The sequence below is a fragment of the Strigops habroptila genome, chromosome 1 (genome assembly GCF_004027225.2).
Source record: "Strigops habroptila isolate Jane chromosome 1, bStrHab1.2.pri, whole genome shotgun sequence".
In the NCBI taxonomy this organism is placed as follows: Eukaryota; Metazoa; Chordata; class Aves; order Psittaciformes; family Psittacidae; genus Strigops; species Strigops habroptila.
In genome coordinates, this window is record NC_044277.2 from 131,281,612 (window position 1) to 131,305,528 (window position 23,917).

The 23,917-nt window shown below is 39.1% G+C and overlaps 1 protein-coding gene across 2 annotated transcripts in view; it reads left to right on the plus strand.

The window, feature by feature from the left end:
• The window catches only part of MPP6 (membrane palmitoylated protein 6), a 56,977-nt gene extending 38,571 nt beyond the window's left edge, over positions 1-18,406 (plus strand). For both annotated transcript variants that reach the window (XM_030489717.1, XM_030489726.1), the window contains exons 4-12: positions 5,372-5,524; positions 6,014-6,241; positions 7,393-7,524; positions 9,466-9,565; positions 10,142-10,210; positions 11,245-11,406; positions 13,760-13,962; positions 14,366-14,494; positions 17,319-18,406. In XM_030489717.1, the coding sequence (XP_030345577.1) occupies positions 5,372-5,524; positions 6,014-6,241; positions 7,393-7,524; positions 9,466-9,565; positions 10,142-10,210; positions 11,245-11,406; positions 13,760-13,962; positions 14,366-14,494; positions 17,319-17,495 (1,353 nt within the window). In that variant the 3' untranslated portion in view covers positions 17,496-18,406. The remainder of the gene's footprint in view (positions 1-5,371; positions 5,525-6,013; positions 6,242-7,392; positions 7,525-9,465; positions 9,566-10,141; positions 10,211-11,244; positions 11,407-13,759; positions 13,963-14,365; positions 14,495-17,318) is intronic.
• The last annotated feature ends 5,511 nt before the right edge of the window (positions 18,407-23,917 follow it).

Genomic DNA, 23,917 nt, shown 5'->3' on the forward strand with positions numbered 1-23,917 from the left:
CAAACCCTGTCTCATCCTCATTTCCTAGATCACTTACCTGACATGTCAGTGAATTGGCAGGTGTAGAACTGAGCCCAGATGCCTGTGGGAAATCCCCTGGTGACATGAATTTTGAAAACTAATAATACTCTGTTCCTGGCCCTAATTTTTCTGTCTTTTAACCACTTGAGAGCCTTACTGCTTATCCTATAGTAGCTTTGTTTCCTTAAAAGACTTTGATAAAGGAGTCTATCAAAGGCCTTTTGGAAATGGATCTGTGTTATCAAGTGCCTTGTTGCTATGCTTGGTGACTCTTTCAAGGAACTTAACTAGATGTGAGAAGCATGACTTCCCTTTATAAAGCATGTTGATGCTTCCCCATGATATATTTTGCTCAATCATTCTGATTTTATGGAAACAACTTCTCATTTGTTTAGTATCAACATCAGACTTACTGGTTCACAGTTTGTTGACTCTTCCTTGGAAATCAGTTTAAAAATTCATGTCATGACTATTGCATGCTATAAACAAGATTGCATGCTGCTTCTTTCACTATCCTGGTGGGTAAGTCATGGGTTTGTAAGAGAAATAAGCCATTTCTAGAGCTTCCTACTTCATTTGCTGCAAAATCTGGATGGTACAGAAAGAATTGGTTACAAAAGGAGAAGACTATTTGATGGCTATATGCAGCCCTGGAGAACTAACCTAACCTTCACTGTCAGAATTAGAATTCATTAAAAACCAAAAAGGTCTGAAGCAGCTTTAACTTGGTTTTGGGGTTCTTTAATTTTCTAAATGCCTGTTGTGAGGGGCCTTCAGTGTCATTTGCAGAAACAATGAGCATTTTTGGCCACTGTGTACAGGCAAAAAGCAGCTAGCTACTTACTTTTTAAAACTAGATCTTACGTGATTCAGTTTTGAAACCTAAAATTAGGATGTACTTTTGTGCTTCCATTCTCCATCTGGAGGCAGCCAACAAAGATAACTGAGGCCAAATTAATAGTATTGTGATTAAGTGTTTTTATTTAACTGATACCATAGTTATGACCACTCTACAAGAACTTCTAGGACAATTTGCAGACCAAAATCTGGACACAATATTCTTTCTAAGGCTTGGGGAGGCTATATATCTCTCTCTGAAAAGGAAACAGAATATGAACTAAATACTCAAGAAGTAAGTGTTATCCTTTCTGCCTCATTTGGTGCAAGGAGGCATATTCCAAATTCTCCAAGAGGGACCTGTAAGGAAGAAAGAAAAAATACAATGTCACTTGTAATTATAGAAAATGTAACTTGCATCCTTTCTCCAGTTCAGTAATTGTATAAAGAAGCCACCTTGACTTCTTTTAAAATTTCACAGACACTATTGTGTAGCTGGTTTAGAGGCTGATTCTTTATTTTCCAAATGAATGGTACCACTTTATCACAGTGTCACCTTACACTTGTAACCCACCTCAGCATACAAGTATTGAATGTGATATACAAGTCATCAGTGCAATAGCTTATCTGAATATATCATTTAGTGCTGAAGGTACTGAATTAAAGAACATTGGAGAGGGACTGGCTTCTAGAGTACAGATGCACGTATGGTTACACTGTTGTGTTTGACTGTCTCTTCCTCCCTTGTCTCATTTCTCCTTTCATTCCTTTTTCTTCCCTTCCACTTCTTACCCCTTTTAGTTGTAACTGAACTTCTCAGGGGTCACAGTGTTGGAAGACAATAAGTTCTTACGAGTTTCACAGTATTTATGTCTGGTCTTCAGGCCAGTATGTATTAAGATCCCACTGGCATATGCAGTGCATAGAAGGGCTATAGCAAGTCTTACCAGACAGTAGCTGGAGAGCAGGAGAGAGGAGTGGCAAGAGACGTTGCCTTGAGAGAAGACGGAGGAGCACTGTTTGAGTGGTTAAACCTTGCAGAGGAATCATTTCTGCTGCTTATGAAAGAACTTGATCAGTTACTTTCACCTTCCCAAGAATTATACAAGCCATTCATCCTAAACAGTAGATTCTGCTGAATCTACTTAATCTGAAAAGAAGCCAGTATTTTCTGCTAATAGTGAGCTTTATAATGGCTGATCATACCTTTTAAAAGTTCCATTTAGCAAAGTGATTTTGAGTTGCATCCTGGACAGATCTTAATTTATAGGATTATTTTCTGCACATATTCGTGCCTCCTTACCAACCCCCCAGATTTCTCTAAAATCTTAAATGATTTCCTCACTTTTCCAGAAAAGCCTTTAAAAATATCATCTTTTCACATGTACATTAAGGGCCTGTAGTTGATTTATTAAATTCTAATATTTAAACAGTGTTATCAGAGAAGACAAGCTCATATTTAGTGCATAAAAGAGCAACAGAAATATTTTAAGTATCTCTGAGGCCTGAAGTGTTAGGAAAGAAGTCCTGAGTTCAAGGCCATAGCATTGTTCTGCTCTTGTGTATTCTGCCCCCCCCCAACCCAGCCCCCAATTTGTAATTTAATTGTTCTGTTGGATCACAGAACAATTATTGTTGGGGAAATAATTATGACATAGGACAGACAGTGCTTCAGAACATGTAGAGATGGTGCTGAGAATCTTTTTAGGAAAACCAAATTCTGAATTTGAACTTGGCTTCAGCACTGTAGAGAGCTTTGGGTGTTTAATGGTTTTTGTTTACTGAATTTGAATTCATAGAATCATAGAATGGTTACTTCTTAATTATTTTGTTACCTGTCAAAAAAGTACAGCCACAGTGTCCATTGTGCAATATCTCTTGTGATATGCAGAGAGTTCTTCTAAATGCCTTGTCCTGGCAACATTGCCATTTTTTTCCCTGAGAATCTTTCTGCAGTTACTCAGTCTTGGATAGTCAGCTGATCCTGTTTACACGTGCTGCATGAAGGAACCTTTGAACTGTTTTATGGTTGTCGATTATTCAGTCCATGTTGTTTTGCAGACTCTGGCAGTGGTTTTATAAGTGTTCCAGCACCAGTATGAGAAAGGTCAGATTCCAGGGGAGCTCTGGAGCTGCAGGAGCACAGGATATCACTTTTTCCAATAGCATAAGAAAGAAACAAGTGAAGCTCATGCAACTGTATTTCTCAGATCACTCAACCACACTACTGAAATAACTAATCGAGTGACATAAAGCATTGGAGAGTAGTCCAGCAGTAGGTAGAGAGACACATGGCCCTTGTTGCCAGGTGGCTTTGTTTCAGTGTCCTTCAGGACTCTATGCTGTGACCTGGCAGGCTAGAAATAGTCTCATAAAACTGGTATGGTATCCTTGAGTTTCAGAACTGAGAGTTAGGTATGGGATGGTAAGAATTTAACTTTGTCTTGCTTTAAGGAAACCAATAAACTACTTTACTTAGAGAAACCATTTTATAATTGTGGGCAAGCAGTGTAGGGTCCTTGGTAGTCCTTCTGTGGCTCAGCCATCATGTAAATAGCAGGATAAAGATTTTGTGATTGAGGGATTGTTAAATAATAATTGAAAAAATTTGTGCTTGTCCATAAAACTGAGTGAATCAATAGGATCAGAATGTGGAATGGGATCAGATTTAAGAACTGAAGAATCTTACAGAGCATGTTAAATTTAACAGGATGACAGAGACTATTAGTTTAGTAATCTATTTTGACTGTGGATCAGATTATAATCCATAAATTATATGACCACTAGGGCAGGGAGCTGTACAGGCATGGTTATGTGTAAGGCGCCACGAGAAATCTGTTGGTTTGTGGCCAGAAAGTTTGGGAACAATTTGTTCTACCATGTGACCAAAAGAGAATACTGGAAGTATCACACTGGTGTATCTGCCTGGTTTTGTCAGTGGCAATGTGTTAAAATGTGTGCTTGATGTCAGTTGGTTTCATGGTGGAAATGTGGAAAGATAAAAAATGTTGCTTGCAAACATTGGCAAATAGTGAACTGTTCTCATGATTTCTGGATTGGATGTGTCTTGGATAACGAAGAATTAGAAATTGCCACCATCTGACAGCTGCTTGATTTAAATAAATGATTGTTTTTCCTGTTTAATTTGATTTGGTTTGTCCACAGTATCAGAGCTGCCACAATAAGCAGCTGTCTTTACTGTCTTAATGGCAGGGCCAGAATCAGTGAATTCTCTTTCTAACCTCCAGTTCAAGTATCAGCAGGGTCATTGTGTGATGGGCAGATTACAATGACTGTTCAGGTTTGAGATGCTTTGAGGGCTTGCATGTGGAGGTTAGCACGAAACTAATATGGTTGCACAACGTTTAGGTTGGTGGTGGCTTACAGAAGGGTAGAGCAGACTGCATAGCAAAATTGTTAATTTGCCTAAATGTTGCCTGCTCACCTGCTCTGCTTTCTAGTAGTTTACTGTCTTCCCCTGGCATGTGCATGTCGCTATCCGTGATAGTTCCTGTGGTGTCTTCTCTTCTTAGCTACTTATTTGATACCAGTCAGTGATATGACTTAATGCTGTATCTCATCAGGTCACTGTCTGAGACAAAACTATGTTGTTTGAAGCCTAGCAGGCATCTCTTCCACTTGCTGCTTTTTCTGCATCTGTCAGTGAGACTTCGCTATAGGAATCTATCTACAACTATCATAGATGGTGGCTATAGGGGTCTCTTTTCTAGACAGAAACTGTCTAATTTTGGAAGTTTGATATTGTTTTACCTGTATGTATTGTCTTATAAATCTTTTCTTTAAATTTTAAAGTATCTTTTATGAGAAAATCAAGTCTAAATTGCATTGTCTTCCACAGATGATTATATTCATTTGAATCTCCTCCTTTCGCTTTGTATTTATGTGTATGGGCTGGTGGAAACACCATTAACTAGAACGTCTGAGTTCCCATCTTCCAGAAAGTGAATTCTGTCAACTTGGATTCATTTGGTGCTAGAATTCTGCCTTGGCTTTATGCAAGCAGAAGGCACTCATTCTGCAGATTGCTAGAAATCCTTGCATACCTGTAATTATCCAAATTATTGTGGAGGAAAATTCTATTACATTAAACACAAGTATGAAGTGATGAGTTATCTTCATTCTTTTGCAGAGGGTTGTTCGTTTACTTTAACCATTTGCTCAGATACTGTCTCATTAGGTGGAAAGCTATTTTAGATACTCCTTTTTCCCTCTTTCTTCAAGATCACATATTCCTCCCAGATTCGTTGCATTTCTTCTATACTTCTGTAAGAAGCAGCGTTTTTATTTACAAAAGAGAGCATATTTACCAAGATGATAGGCTTATCGGTCTGTGTGAGTACTTGTATGTCAATTTTTGCTCCATTCCATGTGAAGTAAGAGTTTTATGGTCTGATCCCAAAAGGGCAGATTCAGTGGTTATTCAGCACTAAGTCCTTTTGGAAATGGTTATGTCATGGTTTAAAAAAAAAGGTTTTTTTCTGTTCCTTTGCAGTCACTCTTAGAAGCACATGATATTGTGGCTTCAAAATGTTACGATTCCCCTCCTTCTAGCCCAGAAGTCAATAATTCTTCAGTGAACAACCAGATTGTTCCAGTAGATGCTATTCGTATCCTTGGAATTCACAAAAGAGCAGGAGAACCACTGGTAAGTCACTGGAGATACGTGTGTCTTTAAAGTCTGAGTGAAAATGTTTTCACATGCCTGGTTTCTTGCATTATGTTTTAATTGTTTCCATTATTATGTTGTGTAATTTAAAGGGTGACAAGATCAGTATTGAGAGGTTGATACAAGAATGTTTTCTTTAGGAAATTATGGGATGGTGAATAAGCAGTCACAAGGTTGAATGACTTGCTGGCATGACTAACAATGTCCCTTTTGGTCCTCGTACAAAATGACAGGATTGCACATAATAAAGAAAATACAGTCATCGTTCAGTCATATGAAAAGCTTGTCTGAAAGCACTTTTGTGTCACCTGATGCTCATCTGTGTATTAGGAACTCCAACACTGTAGTAACTATTACTGTCCAGTTATATTGGGGTAGATAGAAAATCACATGGTTTTGCTTGAGATAATGGTAAAATGAAATTGAAATTCAAACGGTGGTAAAATAGGTGTCACATACCTCTTTCAGGGTGTTACGTTTAGAGTTGAGAACAATGATCTGGTAATAGCACGAATTCTTCACGGTGGAATGATAGATCGACAAGGTCTTCTGCATGTAGGTGACATTATTAAAGAGGTGAATGGCCATGAGGTTGGAAACAATCCAAAAGAATTGCAGGAACTGCTGAAAAATATTAGTGGCAGCGTCACTCTGAAGATTCTCCCCAGCTACAGAGACACTGTCATTCCTCAACAGGTCAGTAGCACATTTCTAAAGTTTCTGTCAAAAGATTATTTTAAGATTTTGTGATTATTTTATGTATTTAATGCTGGCAAGAAGTCTAAAATGTAGATACCTTATTCACCTTTAATTACATTCTGGAAGTGGGTTTACTCTGTAGATTAATACCACACCTAATATCCCTGCATAAAAAAAACTTAATCAGTATCTAAGATTGATAAGCATTTGTATACTACATATAAATTGTGTTTCTTTGACAGCCAGTGACCTCTGCTGACCTAGCCACAATCACACTAAACTGCAGTGAACTGCATGTGTTTATACCATGGTCAGTGTCCAAGTAATCCGCTTCAGAGTATTCAGGAACATACTGAATTCAACAGATGAGCTTGAACTCTCCAACTTAAGTAGGAACTTGGGTGGTGGCAATTCCTTATCCTTTTGTTGTTGCTCTAGGCTGTCGATTTCTCCACTGCAGAGGTAACTTGTTCCTCTAAAACAAGTCCTCTAAGCCTCTGAAACATCTTACAAGACACTCCTTCGAGTAGTGACTCTAATGCTTGTGACTGTAACAGACTATGCCAACATTGAGTCTGTTGAGGGAATACAGCTGAGGGAATGTGCTGTATTTGAGGCAGATGCACTGCTTCCTTTGTTCCCCAACCTGGTAGAAAAAGGTATAAGATGATTCCAGTCTACTGGTGCAACTTACTGTTTCTTCCACTGCATCAAATTTGAGTCTTAAGCAGTCACATACCTTGCTTGATTTAAAACGTTGATTTAATGGCCAACTTAATTCTTAAGAAACCTTGAATACAGTGCTCACATTCTGAGAGTTTATTTATATTTTTAAGTAATTTAAAGTCAGAATACTAATTGAGTTGTACATACTGAGATGCAGAAATGAGTGTTTTGTAATACATTGTCCAAGTAGAACAGTTGGGGGTTTTATTTTTACCATGAAGCTCTTTCATCCAAGGTTTGCACTGCTGATTATTCTACTCTCTCAGCTGGTATGTGCCATTTTTTTCCACAGATTGTATTTTACTTGCCAAATGCAACTTTGATCATGTCTAACTGTAGGTAAAGACATTATTTCAGTTTGACAAACAAGTCAGAATGCATTTTATAATGTTTAAGCTTTGTAAATTTTTTACACATTTCAGGTTTTTGTGAAGTGTCATTTTGATTATAATCCATATAATGACAACCTCATCCCATGCAAAGAAGCAGGTTTGAAATTTTCTAAAGGAGAAATTCTTCAGATTGTAAACCGGGAAGATCCAAATTGGTGGCAGGTTGGTAAAAAGATTAAAATAAACCCCCCCTAAAAGCTTCACTAGTTGCTGTAATAGTAAACTCTTTAAATGATGATCTGCTTCCCTTTAAGAGTAGATATAAGAAAAAATATTTACGTTGCAATCCAATTTCAAGCTAATATCAAGATATTAACAATTGAAATACTAAAGAAAATTGAATGGTATGAATTGTATGTATGAATGTAACACTCATTTTGCTATTACTGCTGTTTGTCTTTGTTCTTGTATCATAAGCCTAGACATTCCACAGTCAGTTTAAGTGGACAGTTTCTAGCAGAAAATCTTAGGTTGACTATGTCAATTGTGGTAAGCCTTCCCTGAGACTGTGGAAGAAGTGGACCCCTTCCTGAGTGCTCAGAGTTGAGGAGAGAGAGGGAAATTAACCCTGTGGATTTGAAGAGGGGTGAGAATAGCTATTTGGAGAAGCTGTATCTTTTATTTCAACAGTGGTGGTCAGTGTCTGTGAGCTGTAACATGCATGGTCATAATCAAAATGTTTGGCACTATTTCAAATATTAACAGTTCATTATGCTTTAAGGTTGTATTTCCTCATTCAGTCCTTCAGTAGAAATGTAATCTAGTGCTTATGGTGTGTTTATTTTAACAAGACACTATACACACAATTAAACATCATCAGTGCCATTGAAAGTGGGGTGAGTGAACCTTTAAGACACTCTTCTCAACCGAGATACTCAAAACTGCAAGTGGCAGTGGCAATCTAGTTAAAAAGTTTGGCATTACTCATTTCCCTTTCTACCCCTAAACTGCTCACCCCTTGCTAGGTAACAAGCAACACTGACCCAAACATTACTTGAGAGCAATAGACGTATTACTTCTTCAGGAGCTACAAAAATACCTGAATATACATCAACAACTGTTGCTGAATTGTGTTGCTTGTCAGTGACAGTAATAGCAGAAGGAAAGACTAAAAAGTGTGAGGGAAGGCAAAAAATTTCTTACTGCCAAGTCCATTGGTTTCAATTAACTCTGTAGTAGTTTGACATTTAGCTTACATGCTGTGTTCTGTATTGCTTTCCAAATCCTCCAGTTGCAACTTGTGGCAGTCCACAAGAAATAAAACTTAAATACTCAATCAGTGGCAAACAAGAAAGGTGTTAAACTCGTATAGTGCGTTGCAAGTCCTGCTCTGCAGATTGTGCCACTGGAGAGAAAAAACCTGGTTTTCCTTTGTGTTTTCTAGAAATGCCAGACTGTTACTGAAAACTTGCTAACTGTAAAATATCAGTCAGTCATAGGTAAAAGCAGACAGTTCTGTTAGCAAGAGACAGGCTGACCAGTTAAGGAGAAGTGTACATTTCATAGTTGTGTGTTTATATGTGTTCAGCTTGCTGAGAATTGAGCTAACCATGAAATTACTTTGTACAGAATCTTAGCCAAACTTCCATTATAAGGAATACTTCAGTTATTAAGATTTTAAATCTCTAGTTAGTTAGTGCAAAAAGCTTAAGGCATGATTAGGCATGTGTTAATGACATTGACTGTTTGTGAAATGACAGTTAATCAGCTGCATTGGAAGCTGTTTGGAGCAGGTCAAGAGTACAAAATACATCTACAGTGTACTAGAAAGTCTTGGGGTTTGTCACTTGAGAGTTCAGTGTCTGGAGAATTCCATTTTGATGCCAAAGGTTTATGGCTATAGGAGCTTACTAACTTAATGGGAACCAGTAATGAAATGTATCTATTTTATTTATGTTTCCTGAATTTTACTACTCAGTGGGAGGACACTGTTACTGTAAGACAGAATTTTAATACCCATATCTGAGTTTGAATTTCCAAGTCTCAGTAGTAAATGTATCGATATCACCTTTGGGAAACATTGGCAGTGTGAAGGTCAGACATCACTATGTCAATGAGAAAAATGCTTCTCGCAACTTCCCTATGATTTTTCTTGTCCCCCAGGCTAGTCATGTCAAAGAAGGAGGAAGTGCAGGGCTTATTCCCAGCCAGTTCCTGGAAGAGAAGAGAAAGGCCTTTGTGAGGAGGGACTGGGACAATTCAGGTAAGATTTAATGAATTTCAGGGATAGATTTTGCCCCATCTGTTATGCCTTTCCTGCCTTCACAGAGACTAGAAAACTGCTGTGTGAGAATAAGCTGAACATTGCAAAATGCTAATTATTGTATTTTGGCTTTCATTGAAGGACAAAGGCTAAAGTCTGTGCTTAGTCTTCATAGATACAGGAATCAATTTTGCCACCTGCTGATGAAAAGCTAAGTTAGGTGGGAAAGGCAAATAATTCTTTTAATTATTATTATTTTTTTTAAAAAGCTCTTTTTTATGATGTTTTTGTAGCATACACTGAAGGTTAATATATTAAACATCTCTGATGGATTTTTCTGCTGCTTTTTAAAAAGCTTCTTGATGTTCAGAGGAAAACTAATTTGTTCTCTATGTTCAGTTCTTACTATACCATTTGATGTGTACAAAAATATATATGATCTCCTGCCTTAGAATATATAAAAATCTAAAATAGTCCTTGTACATTTAATTAGTCTAATCTTGCATATGTTCTTGTAAATAAGCTTTGGAAAAAGACATTTAGCTAAAATTATGAGTTTCTTTTTTTTATTTCTAGGGCCTTTCTGTGGAACAATAAGCAGCAAAAAAAAGAAAAAGATGATGTATCTCACTACAAGAAATGCAGGTATCTCTTAATATTACATATACAGCAGAGTACTTTAGCCTTCTGAACTGCAGAGTCTAGAGGATCCAAAGCTGAAAGAATTGCAGTAGAGTATTTGATTATAAATTTGTTTGATCAGATAGTTGTTATGGTTTAAAAGCAATAATGACTAGTGAAGATATGGTGGTGCTGAGTACATCTTTTGGTATGTGAGGGTCAGAGAAGAATTGTTTGTTAAAAGAGAAAAAAAATTGAAAGCTTTGCTGTCAGCAGGTTGAGGGATGTGATCCTTCCCCTCTCCTCAGCACTGATGAGGCCACGCCTGAAGTGTACTGGGCTCCTCCTCAGTGCAGGAGAAACATGGACATACAAAGATGATGAAGGGACTGGAGCATCCATCTTTCCTATGAGGAGAGGCTGAGCTGGGCCTGTTCAGCCTGGAGAAGGCTCAGGGGGATCTCATCAATGGGTATAAATACCTGAAGGGAGGGTGCAAAGAGGACAGAGCCAGGCTCTTTCTGTTCAGAGAAGCCCAGTGACAGGACCAGAGGCAACAAGCAGCAACACAGGATATTCCCTCTGAACATCAAGAAACACTTTTTCCACGGTGAGGGTGACTGAGTTTGCCCAGAGAGGTTGTTGAGTCTCCCTCCTTGAAGATAGTTGACAGCTGCCTGGACGTGGTCCTGAGCATCGTCTCCAGGTAGCCCTGCTTGAGCAGGGGGTTGGACCAGATGCCATCCAGAGATACCTTCCAACCTTAAGAATTTTGTGATGCTGTGAAAGCTCACTAACTGTTAATCAGTTTTCCCATTCTGATCAATCTCAGATTTTCTCATTGGAAGTAAAGATAATAATCTGACTTACACTGTCCATGAAGGGATAACTATTTTATTCCCATACCAATTTAAAGCAAGAAAGCTTGCATCAGAATTAATGCCCTTGGAGTACTATTTATATTTGCATATGGTCTGTTTATATATAGCATGACTGCTTAATTTTTTTTTTTCTTACAGTACTGTGTATTAACTGGTTTTGTACATTCCTCAATGTAGAATTTGATCGTCATGAAATCCAGATCTATGAGGAAGTAGCCAAAATGCCTCCTTTTCAGAGGAAAACATTGGTCTTAATTGGGGCCCAAGGAGTGGGGCGAAGAAGTTTGAAGAACAGGTTTATAGTACTGAATCCTACTAGGTTTGGAACCACAGTGCCATGTAAGTTGCCAGCACTCCTATTGCAGTCTCATACTTTGAGTCTCTTATTATCTGGAAAATACCTGATGTTTATCCCAGTGATTCAGGGTAGGAGAAATTTTGTCAGAATATAAAAATTATGTAGCATGGGAAAACAAAAACAAAAGGTTCTTCATCTTCTCGGACAACAGAAATAACATGGTGACAATGAAAATATTTGTAACTACCAGTTAAATGTTACTGGTGGTGCAGTAAAACAATTTTTGTGTCTGCAGTGTTTCAGTCTGCTAGGTTTCTTCAGTGCTGGTCCCCATCAGTTACTGAGAGGATTCTAGAAGTTCCTAATGCTCTCCTGTAATGAACAGCCAGTGGAGTTTCTCAGGTCTGCTGTTTAGTTTTCCATCTGTAGAAGCATGTTTCTTTAGTATCAGAAATGTAGGGAGAAGCAACACACTTCAAATAAAACTGAAGTGTGTGTGATCTCCAAGATCTGTATGACACTATTATGTCTTAATACATCTAGCCTCAAGCCCATGATCTTTCTTTTTTATCAACTTCAGAAAAACCCCTCCTGTCTTACCAAAGCATTGTTTTCTTGCCTTCCTTCCAGATAGTTACTTTGCTCATTTGCAAGATCTTTATTTCTTTAACTGCCCCCTCCTGTTTGCTGACCAGAGAGGTCTATCCAAGCCACATTATTATTCTCCTCCTGCCAGCTGCTTTTCAGAATTTCAAACCCAGTCTTTTCCCTTCTGTTTTCAGTGGGCAACAAGTAGATCTGGTAATAGGGGGAGGAGGGAGAGGTCTGAAAGATAAATTGTGCAACATAAGAGAACCAGTCTCTTTCATTTGCTGAATCTCTAATGCCAGAACTGGCACTTAGAATTGCTATGTGTAATTGACAACAAGGTTGACTTCTAAGTATTAATTTTGTAAAAGAAATCTTTCTTTGGGAATCTCATTATTTCATATTGGCAAGATAGGAAGAAACTTTTTATTACATATAAAATTCCTTACTCCTTTTTTAAAAAACCCTCAGAATTATTGTTTTCTCTAAAATACTACATAGATATTTAAATATATGTAAGTAATGCAACACAGTGTTAAAATGCTTTTACTTGGAGCTCTTGAGCACCCTTCAAAGGCATAAAAAAACCCATTCCAACTTAGCAATCTGACAATCTAATCATGCACATGCAGTACATAGTTCATTGTATATACAGTCTTCTCTCTATATATACTCTCTCTCCCTTCCTTCCCCCATCTAAACATATATATACTGTTGTATGCTGTAAACTGTTAAAGCTCATTCTCCAAAATTTGTCTCAAACTGCTATGATTTTTTAATTGTATTAACCATTCCAGTTTTAAACTTTGTGTAGAATCTTGGCTAAGGCCTAGATACTCTAGTAATATGTTTCTTGCTAGCAGCTTCAGAACATCATTTCACCTGAGTATTCAATAATAACAAAGCTGATAGGAATTACTGGAAGGGGGAGAATGCTTTCCACTTGTATCACCAAGTTGCACCAAGTAATGCTGTGTCACCCGGTGATGATACAAGTTTTACCAAAGGGATCCACTCGATGGATCACTTAATATATTTTAGAGTTCAAATCTGATTAAGTGCAAAGAATTTAATAAAGTAATATGGTGATAGGACAATGAAGGCAGTAATACTCTGATACTTCTATTTCATTTACCTTATTTTCACTTTCTTGCTTAAACAATGCCTGCACTGCACAGAATAGCCAATACCCAAAAGAGCTGCTAATGTTTTACTTAAAAATTGGCTTTAATCTCTCTGCAGTGAATTCACCTTCCTTCGAAGGGTAGGTTGTCTTGGAAAGCAGCATTAGCTCACTCATTTTCTGCTGCAGTGGCTGGGCTTCTTCTGACATTTAAGCTAACTTTCTTTATAGCTAGCTCAGGTAATTCTGCCCTGAATAACAGGGCAAATACAGCGAGCAAAGTATATGCTAAGGCTTGGGGGGCAGGACAGGGCAGATTTTGATGTGTGCTCAGTTATTTTCAGAAGTATATTTGGCATTTGAGAGTTAAACTTTCATTTGATTCCAAGTCACTTTAATATGATATAAAGTGAATAATTAAAAAGATCACATTAATGAGTACTGTATATGGTGTGAAGGAGTAATACAAAGGAAACAGGCAAATGGTAAGCAACATATAGGAAAGAACAGGAGGAGCTGTGCTCAGTTTTGAAACTTACATTAGAATAATTAATCATATATGGAAAAATTATAATTGTATGTTAATGTGTATTATACTTTCCCTAACAGGCAGTCCAGCCTCATATTTGTATTCCAAATAAAAAAAGACAACATTCAATTGGTACTTTAAATTTTTTGTTTAGTTACCTCACGAAAGCCCAGGGATGATGAAAAGGATGGGCAAGCGTACAGATTCGTGTCACGAGCTGAAATGGAGATGGATATTAAAGCTGGCAGATATTTAGAGCACGGAGAATATGAAGGAAATCTTTATGGCACTAAAATTGATTCCATCCTTGAAGTTGTTCAGACAGGAAGGACCTGCATCTTGGACGTGAATCCACAGGTATGTCGTTTATAATGTTACACTGCAAGTGTAGGAGTGTAGTGTTGAAGAGGTGTGCCTTTACATTTGAAGTCTTCTTATGTGGTTTGAAGATTACAATATCAACTGGATTCTTGCATTTGTGGCACTTAGTTGGAATGAGTTAGAAAGATGGAAAAAAGCCAGCAAGGATTCTGCGTAGAAGGGGAGGCTGAAAGAGTCGTAAATAATCTTTTTAGCCAAGGAAAGAATGATGTTGAGCATTTCAAAAAGCAGTGTAGGAGTTTCTAAAATAGAACTAGGAATCTTCGCTTATGTGTTTCTGCCTATTGTAACAGACTAGTTTTGCAGTGCCCCTTAAGTAACAGTGACGTGTGGTGAGTCATTCTCAAACTTTGAGGGTTTTTTTCTTCTTTGCTTCTAGGCCCTGAAGATACTGAGGACTTCCGAATTCATGCCCTATGTGGTGTTTATTGCTGCTCCGGAGTTGGAGACTCTGCGTGCTATGCACAAGGCTGTGGTAGATGCTGGAATTACAACCAAACTGCTCACTGTAAGCAGATTATTTCATATTTAGTTTGCTTTGAACAGGGTCTTCTGATACTATTATTTTAGGGTTTTACCTTTCATTTTAGATGGAATTTGTTCTGAAATGAGTATCTTTAAGTAAGGCAAGGCTTTTGCTGATTACTTAGTAGAAGTTAATCAAGTACTATGTGTAAGGCAGATTGCTTCTTTCTTAAAAATAGACCTCTTACAGAAAAGCGTTGATTACAAAAATTACTTGTAGTGCGTTCTTTGGGAAGTGTCACCTTTGATTATTTGCAGCAAATGGGAGATATTTGATGGCAGGAATTGTTCTTTTATGTAAATGTCTTTCCTTTACTTTCCACGGCTTTTCCCCAAAAAAGTTTTCTTTGGGTTTGTCTTGTAATATAGGTGTGCTTTAAAAATGGAATCTGTAATCCTTAGGAAAGATATAGCAGCCTACATAAAGAAAGCAAACACACACAAACAAAAACCAAACCAACAACAGAATGCAACTAGGCCTTGCTTCCACTGCTGCAGCAGCACATGCTGCACTGAGAATGCTTGGGGGAGTAGGAAGTGTTGAATAGCTTCTCTTCCCTTTAAGTTGCTTGGATTTGTTATGTAAAGTGAAGTGGCACATTTTATTCCTTAGATCTTTTTTCCTTTTCTGAGACACCGTGTGTAGCAGAGGGAAATGAGACATGCTTCCTCCAGTGCAGCAAATTATAAATATTCTATATGGACATGAACTTTACCAGCTCCAGGACCAAAGCAAAAAAGCCAGATTGAGCAGTTAAAGAATAGTACAGCTTCCCCATCTGAGAAAATCCATGGTTAGCTGGCAACTCACAACAATAGTGCTGCAGCTTAGATAGTAACAATATCTTGTATAATGCTGACGGGGCATTCAAAGCAATAAAAAGGGGCTGGCTGGTGGTTTAATTTCCACTAAATGAATATGGGATTTTTAGTCTCTCAATTTCTTCTTTCCTTCTTTTCAAACCTGTGAGATCCCATTCTCTTAACCACTAGGACTGTCAGTCCTAGTAATGGATTCTGGCTATTACAGATTCTAGTATCTATGTGGATGCTCTGCCTTTCCTCCTCTCTGCTCCAAATGAACCCTGAATTTTGCAATGCATCTACAAGAATGATGATAGAGGGCTGGAGCACCTCTCCAATAGAGACAGGCTGAGAAAGCTGGCGTGGTTCAGCCTGGGGAAGAGAAGGCTCCGGGGAGACCTTAGAGCAGCTTCCAGTGCCTAAAGGGGGCCTACAAGAGATCCGGAGAGGGATTTTTTACAAGGGCATGTAGGGACAGGACAAGGGGGAATGGCTTTAAACTGACAGAGGGGAGATTTAGATTAGGTATTAGGAAGAAATTCTTTCCTATGAGGGTGGTGAGGCGCTGGCACAGGGTGCCCAGAGAAGCTGTGGCTGCCCCATCCCTGGCAGTGTTCAAGGCCAGGCTGGACGGGGCTTGGAGCAACCTGCTCTAGTGGGAGGTGTCCCTGCCCGTGGCAGGGGGTTGGAACTGGATGAGCTTTAAGGTCCCTTCCAACCCAAACCATTCTGTGATTCTGTGTTAAGAAGGCAAAGTTAAAACTGTCCAGACAAGTATAAAAATAATTCCCTGCACTTCCTAATATTTGATTCCTTAAGGGACATACTTGCCTCTCTCTTTTACTTCTCCTTACGAATAATAAAGAGGAGGGTTACATTTTAAATGTGCACTTACGTATCTTTACGCATTCTGAATCATACCTGTACTCACGTATATAAAGAGTAGGGTTTCCCATTTCATATTCTTGTACCTCCTGAACAAGTGAAAAAGAAATGTCATTTGAAGTATTATGTTCTGCTTGCTAGTGGGTCTGTCTACATTATTTCCAGCATCCTAAACCATTCCATTGCAAAAATTCTGGTTGTTGGGGTGATACATTTGCTCATCTCCTTCATTTACTGGGAAGGAGAGGCTATTCAGAAGCTTACTTTTTTCATTTTGGCTTTTCTGTTTACAACTGTATCAGGACAGGAACATTTTAAAAGAAATACTGTCAAGGGGACAAATCTCAGAAGAGCTTACAAAAAAAATGGCTTTTGTGCAGAAGTGGAGAGGGATTTTCTAAGTATGTAGGACTAATGGAACAGAAAGAACAGCTCAGTGACAGCACTTCATGAAGGCTTTGTAATGTAGGGATATAAATTCCCTGTGTATTTTGTAGCTCATGTCAGAGCTTAGATAATGCAGCAGTAGTTTACACATCAGGATCTGACGTCAGGTGAGCAAGGCTGAAATGTAGCCTCTAAAAGCAGGAAGTATTCTAGAGCTTTCTTCTACTAGAAATATATCTTTCATTGTCTTTCACTTCCCACTAATTTAAATTCTTGGCCTTTTTTGTGCTTTCTGTGGAAATAAAGTGCACAAATACCTTTACATAAGAGATTGACTCATTCCTAAAGCATCGCTTTCATTCTGATTGGAACGTCAGTTGCAGATACAAACCGATGTGCATAAGCTCATGTGCTTCTATTGACTTTCTTAAAAATTGCAAGATTTGCAAACATTTGGTTGTCATATTTAACATTTTGGCACAGCTCATAACTTGTTCAGCCCTTTCAATGCATTTTAGCTGTAAGTTCTGTGTGGATTTACTATAAATGAAAACTTTCATTATTTTTTAAATTTATTCTTAATGTAACCTTAAGCAGTCAGTTGTTACGTAATGAAGGGATCCTTCTTGCATGTTTATGAGGGTTCACCAAGTCTGATGTTCTCCGTAACACCTACTTGATGATCCTGGAGGTCTTTCCCAACCTGGTTGATTCTCTGATCTCTTCACCAGGACACTGATTTGAAGAAAACAGTGGATGAAAGCGCACGGATCCAGAGAGCGTACAACCACTATTTTGATCTGACCATTGTAAATGACAACCTAGACAAAGCCTTCGAGAAGCTGCAGACTGCTATCGAGAGGCTGAGGCTGGAACCGCAGTGGGTCCCCATTAGTTGGGTGTATTGAGGTTTCCCAGGAGGAGCTCAAGTAACAAATAAATTCAACTGCAGCAAGACGCTGAAGTGACATTGTGTAGATACCGGCGATGACTACGGCACCTGTGCATTTTTACTCTGTGTATATTCCAAAGTACACTGTTCTGAATTTTTATAGAAATGCTGAAGGGAAAGTGTACTTAAATATGTAATTTATTTTAATTTTTCTAACTTTTTACAGATAACCTTTCTATTCATATCACATGAAGGAAATGCGTTTAAGCATTTTTCTATGTTTTGATTTAGTACCTTTGCCTTTTTCATCTAAGAAACTTTCAGTCATTCACTTCAACATTTACATCTTGGTCTTACATTTTCACTGTGATTAAAAAAAGGATACTTGAAATAATATTTTGTAAACCTTGTTAACGTCAGTGTTCAACCAGTCAAAAGTCTATAGCTCTTATTAGGAAAGAACTCTAATTTCTTTGTTTGGGGTTGGTTTTTTTTTCCTTAAAAAATAGTAACTTCATGGGAGCAGAATTTTAAGTATTAAAAGCAGCAACAAACACACAGCTCCATTGCTCCAGCTTCTTTCGGCTTAATGTTGGTGCATTCTTGATGTTTCACAAATTCTTGCTGTCTCTTGATTTCGACAACTGTCGTGTAGGTTCCCTTACACGTGTCTCTTCAAATAACGTAAAGCAATACCGTGCAAGCTGCTTATGAGGCTGTTCTGGAGAGCCAGCCTGTTAGCCTGTTATGGCTGAAGGACTGACGTTAAAAGCTGGTACACAGGGTAACGCCGTGCAATTGGAATAATGGGGAAGTAGCCTGAGAGGGAATTCGATAACGTGGAGCCTTGTAGAGTGAAGCTTAACGTTTAGGAGTATTTATTCACGTTGTGAAAACACATTGCTTAAAAAGGAAGAAAAAAAAAGGGGGGGCATTTTCTTTTGTTCTTAGGATATTGTTTGATATTTGTGTGGTGATCTTTGGCTTCATTTTCTGTGATACCCAGCTGGGTTCTATATTTTGGAATATTTGTACATGATCAACTGCTGTATTTTTAGGAGTGTGATGTAGTAGAGTTTCTGTGCTTTTTGTTACATTGTTTTTAATTGCTTTTTTTATGAGCTAGTTTGTGAATTGGAAGCTTACTGCTAAAAAGCAATGTTGTTTGTACCTTTTTGTTTTACAACATACCTTTTGTTTAGTGACAGTTCTTCCCTTAGTAGGCTCATTGATATAATTCGTATTAGGTTCAAGTTCATTGATCACAACTTATGCTGATGTAAATTTCTGCTTAATAAGAGCAAAATGAAAATGTAGCTCGTTGCTAGGACTAGCTCTTTTTGTGACCATATTTTATATTGTAACGTCAGCTGTTGTATATAGTAGCATTCACCAACACTTACCAGATTAGGTGTCTGAACTGAAGTCATCTATCTGTTTAATTTTCTCTTCCATCTGGTGACAGGCACCTGGCTTCTGATTTCTTTCTCATCACCAAAGTGCGACACAGAATGCTATTGAAAGGCAGCCTCATCAGAACTATTTCTGAAAGAAAAGAGGCTTAGACATTGCAAACCAGTATTGTTTCCTGGGGCTTTTAAAGACTCTGTGCACAAGGAAAAGAAAAATGGAGTTGATGCAGTATTGGAGAAGCGTAAATCTCAAACACCCCTGCACACAAACACCCATATACTACAGGTGATTTTCAAAGCCTATGAAGTTGGTTGTTGTGGGGTAAAAGGGGCAAGGGGAGCTTGAGATTCTAGTGTGTGTGGAAAACGTTAGTTGAAGCTGTGTATAGCACAGGTAATCCTTGTGGCTCCTGGTACTGAGATCTTGGTCTTCCAGAAGGAATCTGAAGTTCTCTGAGGAAAATTTGGACCACTACTTTGTTTTATCGTTACGCTTTTCAGGATGTTTTCCTGTGGTTTTGTTTAAGTTTGACAAAGCTTTCAAATGTGGCACCAGCATGAGGCTTTTCTTTTCCTTCCCCAGGAGACATGTTCTGTGATCCTATCGCTCAGAGGCTGCTTTGAGAAATGGATCAGGTGTTGTATGTAGCAGCAACGAGAGCAGAGCCATTGCGTGACTAATGATTTGCTCTTGGCACTATATGCTGAACGTGACTAAACTGTGTTTATTTACTGTGGAATAGGAGAGCTACATATGCTGTAAATAGGATGTGCTATCTGGACAGATATGATGCCTTTTCGTTACGAGTTAGAAAACACTCTATTTGTGATGCCAAAAGTGGGCTGAGCTCACTCTTCCCTAATGAATGGAATGAGAAGATTCTTCGGTTTCCACCCCGTACTCTTTGTATTGCAACTATCACTTATTTTCTTCTTTTTTTTTTCCATAAATTTACTTAACCAGATGAAACGCATGAAACACGGGCACCAAGATTTAGTCAGGAAAACCGCTCTGCTCCTTCTGTTTCCATTCCAGGGAGAACATTGTCAGAAGAGCCTCCCTAGTCAGCCATCTCCAAACAGCCATGTATTTGCTAAAACCTAAAGCTTTAGCTTTTGCTGCAGGTTCCCATAGTGTTTCTAAATCCAGCAGTTAGCAGAGCGGAGCCTCGTGGCTGACCATTTGGTGGTGGTAGCGTAGATGCTATTGAGAAGTACAGTTCTGAAGCAATAGGAGAAGATGGCTTGCTTAGGTTGCAGGCAAAGATCGTATCCAAGTGTCTGCAGGTTTTAACTGGATGTCCACGTGCAGGTTGTAAGGGGAAAAACCCCACCCAAACATCCCATTCCTTACATCTGTCCATTAAATCTTGAAATGTGGGAGTTCACGTTGGCAGGTTTATAAGTTTGGGGGGGGAAGGGGGTTGGTTTGGTTTTGTGGTGGTGGGTTGTGGTTTGGTTTGGTTTTCAGCATTTTGGATTTTTATCAGGTATTCTGCTTCCTTTGTCACTGCCTGGTGGGATGACTAGAATGAGAAGTACAGTTAAAAATAGAGCATTCTTGGAGGTTCTTAGAATGCTGGTGCCATTTCAGGCATCCACACAGCAGTCAGGGTGTGCCAGAGCAGGTGTTAGAGACGGGTGCATTGTGCAATTAGGGCAGAAAGACACTGAAAGGCTGGTTTTGAGCAAGGGACAGTATTTCATGTAAGAGCTGTCTGAAGTGTTTTGGAGGAGTTAATTTCATGTATCATTCCGCACTAAACATTCATTTTCCAGATGCTAAACAGGAGAACTTTTTACCTTGCCTGTTAATGATAACAATAGGTGTGTCTGAGCGAGGTGAAGATGCTGCTAAATGTTTAAGATACATGGTATGTATCACAAGATAAATATTTAAGTAGTTTAGAGAAGTAAATTATCAAATAGTTGTCTGTGTATATGTGTGTATGTGGATGGTAAAACAAAAAATGCTCATGTCTGTTACCACATTACAAAGCTACCATGACTTAACCCAGAAATGTTACCTGCATGTGAGACTTTAGAACTGGTACACTTCTCTACCTGGTTTATTGTGTTTACTAATGTATATTTTTCTAAATATACAGATATTTCAATCTAAAAATTCTATATTTATCTGTAATTTCTATCTGTTTTGGACAGTGCATGAGGTGCTGTAAAATTCTGTACATATAGACTGATAGACGAAACGCTGTAGTTGCCCTGTGAATGAAGAGTTTTACATAAAAGTACAGTCAGTATGCCAAGACCCCTAAGTTATTTCCTTAAATGCACCAAAAATTCCCTCAAGTGGGCAGCACCAATCTCAGCTTTGATGTAAATACTCTGGTGCATGTGTACCCAAGCGATTTCCTTGCTGTCTCTAAAGGTTACGCTCGCAGGTCTGCTGTAGGTTCTACATCATGTGGCAAGATGCAGTCAGTGAAAGTCTAGTGGGACAACTATAACGGGATGTGGCATCTTGCACAGATTTCTAAGGGTCTGTCTTTGAAAAAGTTCTGCAAACAGCAAATGAAGGTAAAATCGGAGCAGAACCACAGACCAACACAGGCACGGGAAATGGGATTTGTAACCTGGGCAGTATCCTTAACTTGTGCTGTGTTCTCCCATCAGTGCAGCTCTGTGTACTTGGACATACAAAAGCTTTGTGAGGCAGGACGGCAGATCAGCTCATCACTTCTGAACCTGTATTTATATTAAACTGTCACAGTTTGGATGGCTTCTGTACAATTCTAACTCACTGCATCTTTTGAAATCTTACCTAAATACTTGCTGTACAGATTGCCTCAGTATTCAGGAAGTCATCTGGGTTTGGTTTGGTTTTCAGGAGGGTGATTCAGAGAAGAAAGAGGAAGGTTTTTTTCTCTTTGAAACGCAGAAAACTCCTGGCTAGGTTCCCCTCAGAGCCAAGCTTGCCCCTCCGCTGTGCTTAAGGAGCAGTGGCGAACGATCACGTAGAGAGCACCACTCCAGAAATGGGGAGATGTGGATTATGGCCTGTCCTTATGCACAAGCATCCTCTGTCTTGCAGCTTCAGTCAGACCAGCTTTGAGGCAGCTGCTGTTTCTTGCTACACCCATCATGCTACTGCAGCAGCCTCCCCGTCACCTGCTGTGCCTGTAGGTGCAGCTTTAAGAGCAACTACAGGTGGAGGTCTGCTGCAGCTACCCTGCAAATGTGTACAGGCCCTTTGCTTCATGCAGGGTTTCTTGCCTCACCCAGATTCCCAAGAGTGACTGCAGTTATTGCCAAACTTCATGATACCACATGTGCAGCAGTGGTGGGATCAGTTATTGATGCTGAGGCAGTGGTTGTTGGACCCAGGGGCTGGTAGCTTGCTCGGCCTCTTGCCTTAAATACCCCTCCAGGTGTCCGTCCCCAACTGTTTTTTCTTCCTGGGTTTCTCTTTTAGGCCTCCCCTTCTTGCTTTTCTGTACATTTAACAGCTTGCCGCTGGGAACAGTCTGGGATTCTCAATGTGTGTCTTGTAGAGGAGATAGCAAATAGAAACATTGATATTTAAGATTGGCATAACTTACTGCTAAGTAACGTACTCTATTAAGTAAGTTATTACTTAACTTACTGTTAACTCTTAAGTAGAGTGAAAACAGCTTTGGCTTCCAAACATTACGGGTGTGTTCACGTGCAGGTGCACAAAAACATACATAAATAAAATGTGGGGGTAAGTACCACCAGTAATTCAGGCAGCATCTGCTCATTTACCTGAGTCCCCCATGGTGGGATGCTGCTTCTCAGACCGTCACGTTCTGAGCTGCTGACCTCTCAATTCATTTGCAGTTGGTGCTACAGCTGGAATTTCCCTGTAGGGGCTTAGAAACGAACTCCAGCTTGGTGAAGGCCGTTCAGCAGTTTCACATCCAAATGTAATTTTTTATTTTTCCAGCAGGTTTGCAGCAATATTTTTAATTTATTCTATAAATTACACTTGAAGTACAGGTGAATTTTGGTCTCGGAACCCTTTCTCATGCTACTTGGTATGGAGATCCTTTTGCTGCTAGGGCAATGGTTGGCTGTGGTTACTGACTGACCTGCCGGGCTAACGCTGTCTTGGCAACACATCCTCCCATTTAGCCTCGTCCTTTTAGTATCATGAGCTTGTCCAACTTTGACCTCGCACCCATCCAGTTATTACTCCATAAGTAGCCAGTGTTTACCTGGAATACAGTAAAATTGGTTCCAGAAACCCAAATTACTTCTCCATTATTTGACCTCTTACATGATACTGAGCATAGAGCAAAATGGTTTGTGCAGTGCTGGGGGGCAGGTGCACAGCACCACTGCTGCCTGCAAAAAAATGAGTTGTTTTTGGACTGATTGCTGTGGTTTAGGTCTTGTGCACAGTTAGAGATGGAGATAACTGCTGGAATTTATTGTTCCCCCTTTGAAAATGCCTACTGCCATTCCTTCCTCTCCCCCCCGCCACACCACAGCTTGCCCGTGTGTCACGTTCATGCCCTGTAGTCCAAGGATGTCTTTCCTGCCCCAAACTGGGCCAAGAGCTGTAAAATCCCAGTGAAGTGTTTGGATTTCCATGGCTCTTAGCAGTCCGTCACTGAGCTTTTCCTGGTGGTAGCTCTCCTGTTCCGTCTTTTTTCCTTTCTGCAGCATATTAAACTGAATTAGACACTTGTAAAACTAAAAACTGCTCTCCTGGACAGAAAATACCTTCTTTAGCTGAAACCATCCTACAAAAAATAAACCCCTTAACTATTAGCTATACTTCTTCCTAATGTAAACCTGACACTGATGTAGCACCTAAGTGTGTTTTGAGTCCATAGTGTGGAGCAGGCCATGGGCACGTGTTTGCATTCTGACCTCATGTGCCAGAGTCAGCTACTGCGTAGGGCATTTTTAAATTGGGACTTGTTTTCTAACCCCCCTGTCTTTTTCACAGCTAATATTTTCACAATAAACACAGCCAAACATAAAAATGTTAATGTACAAATGATGAGAGTCTGTTAATTCCCAACAAATATTTTTGTAT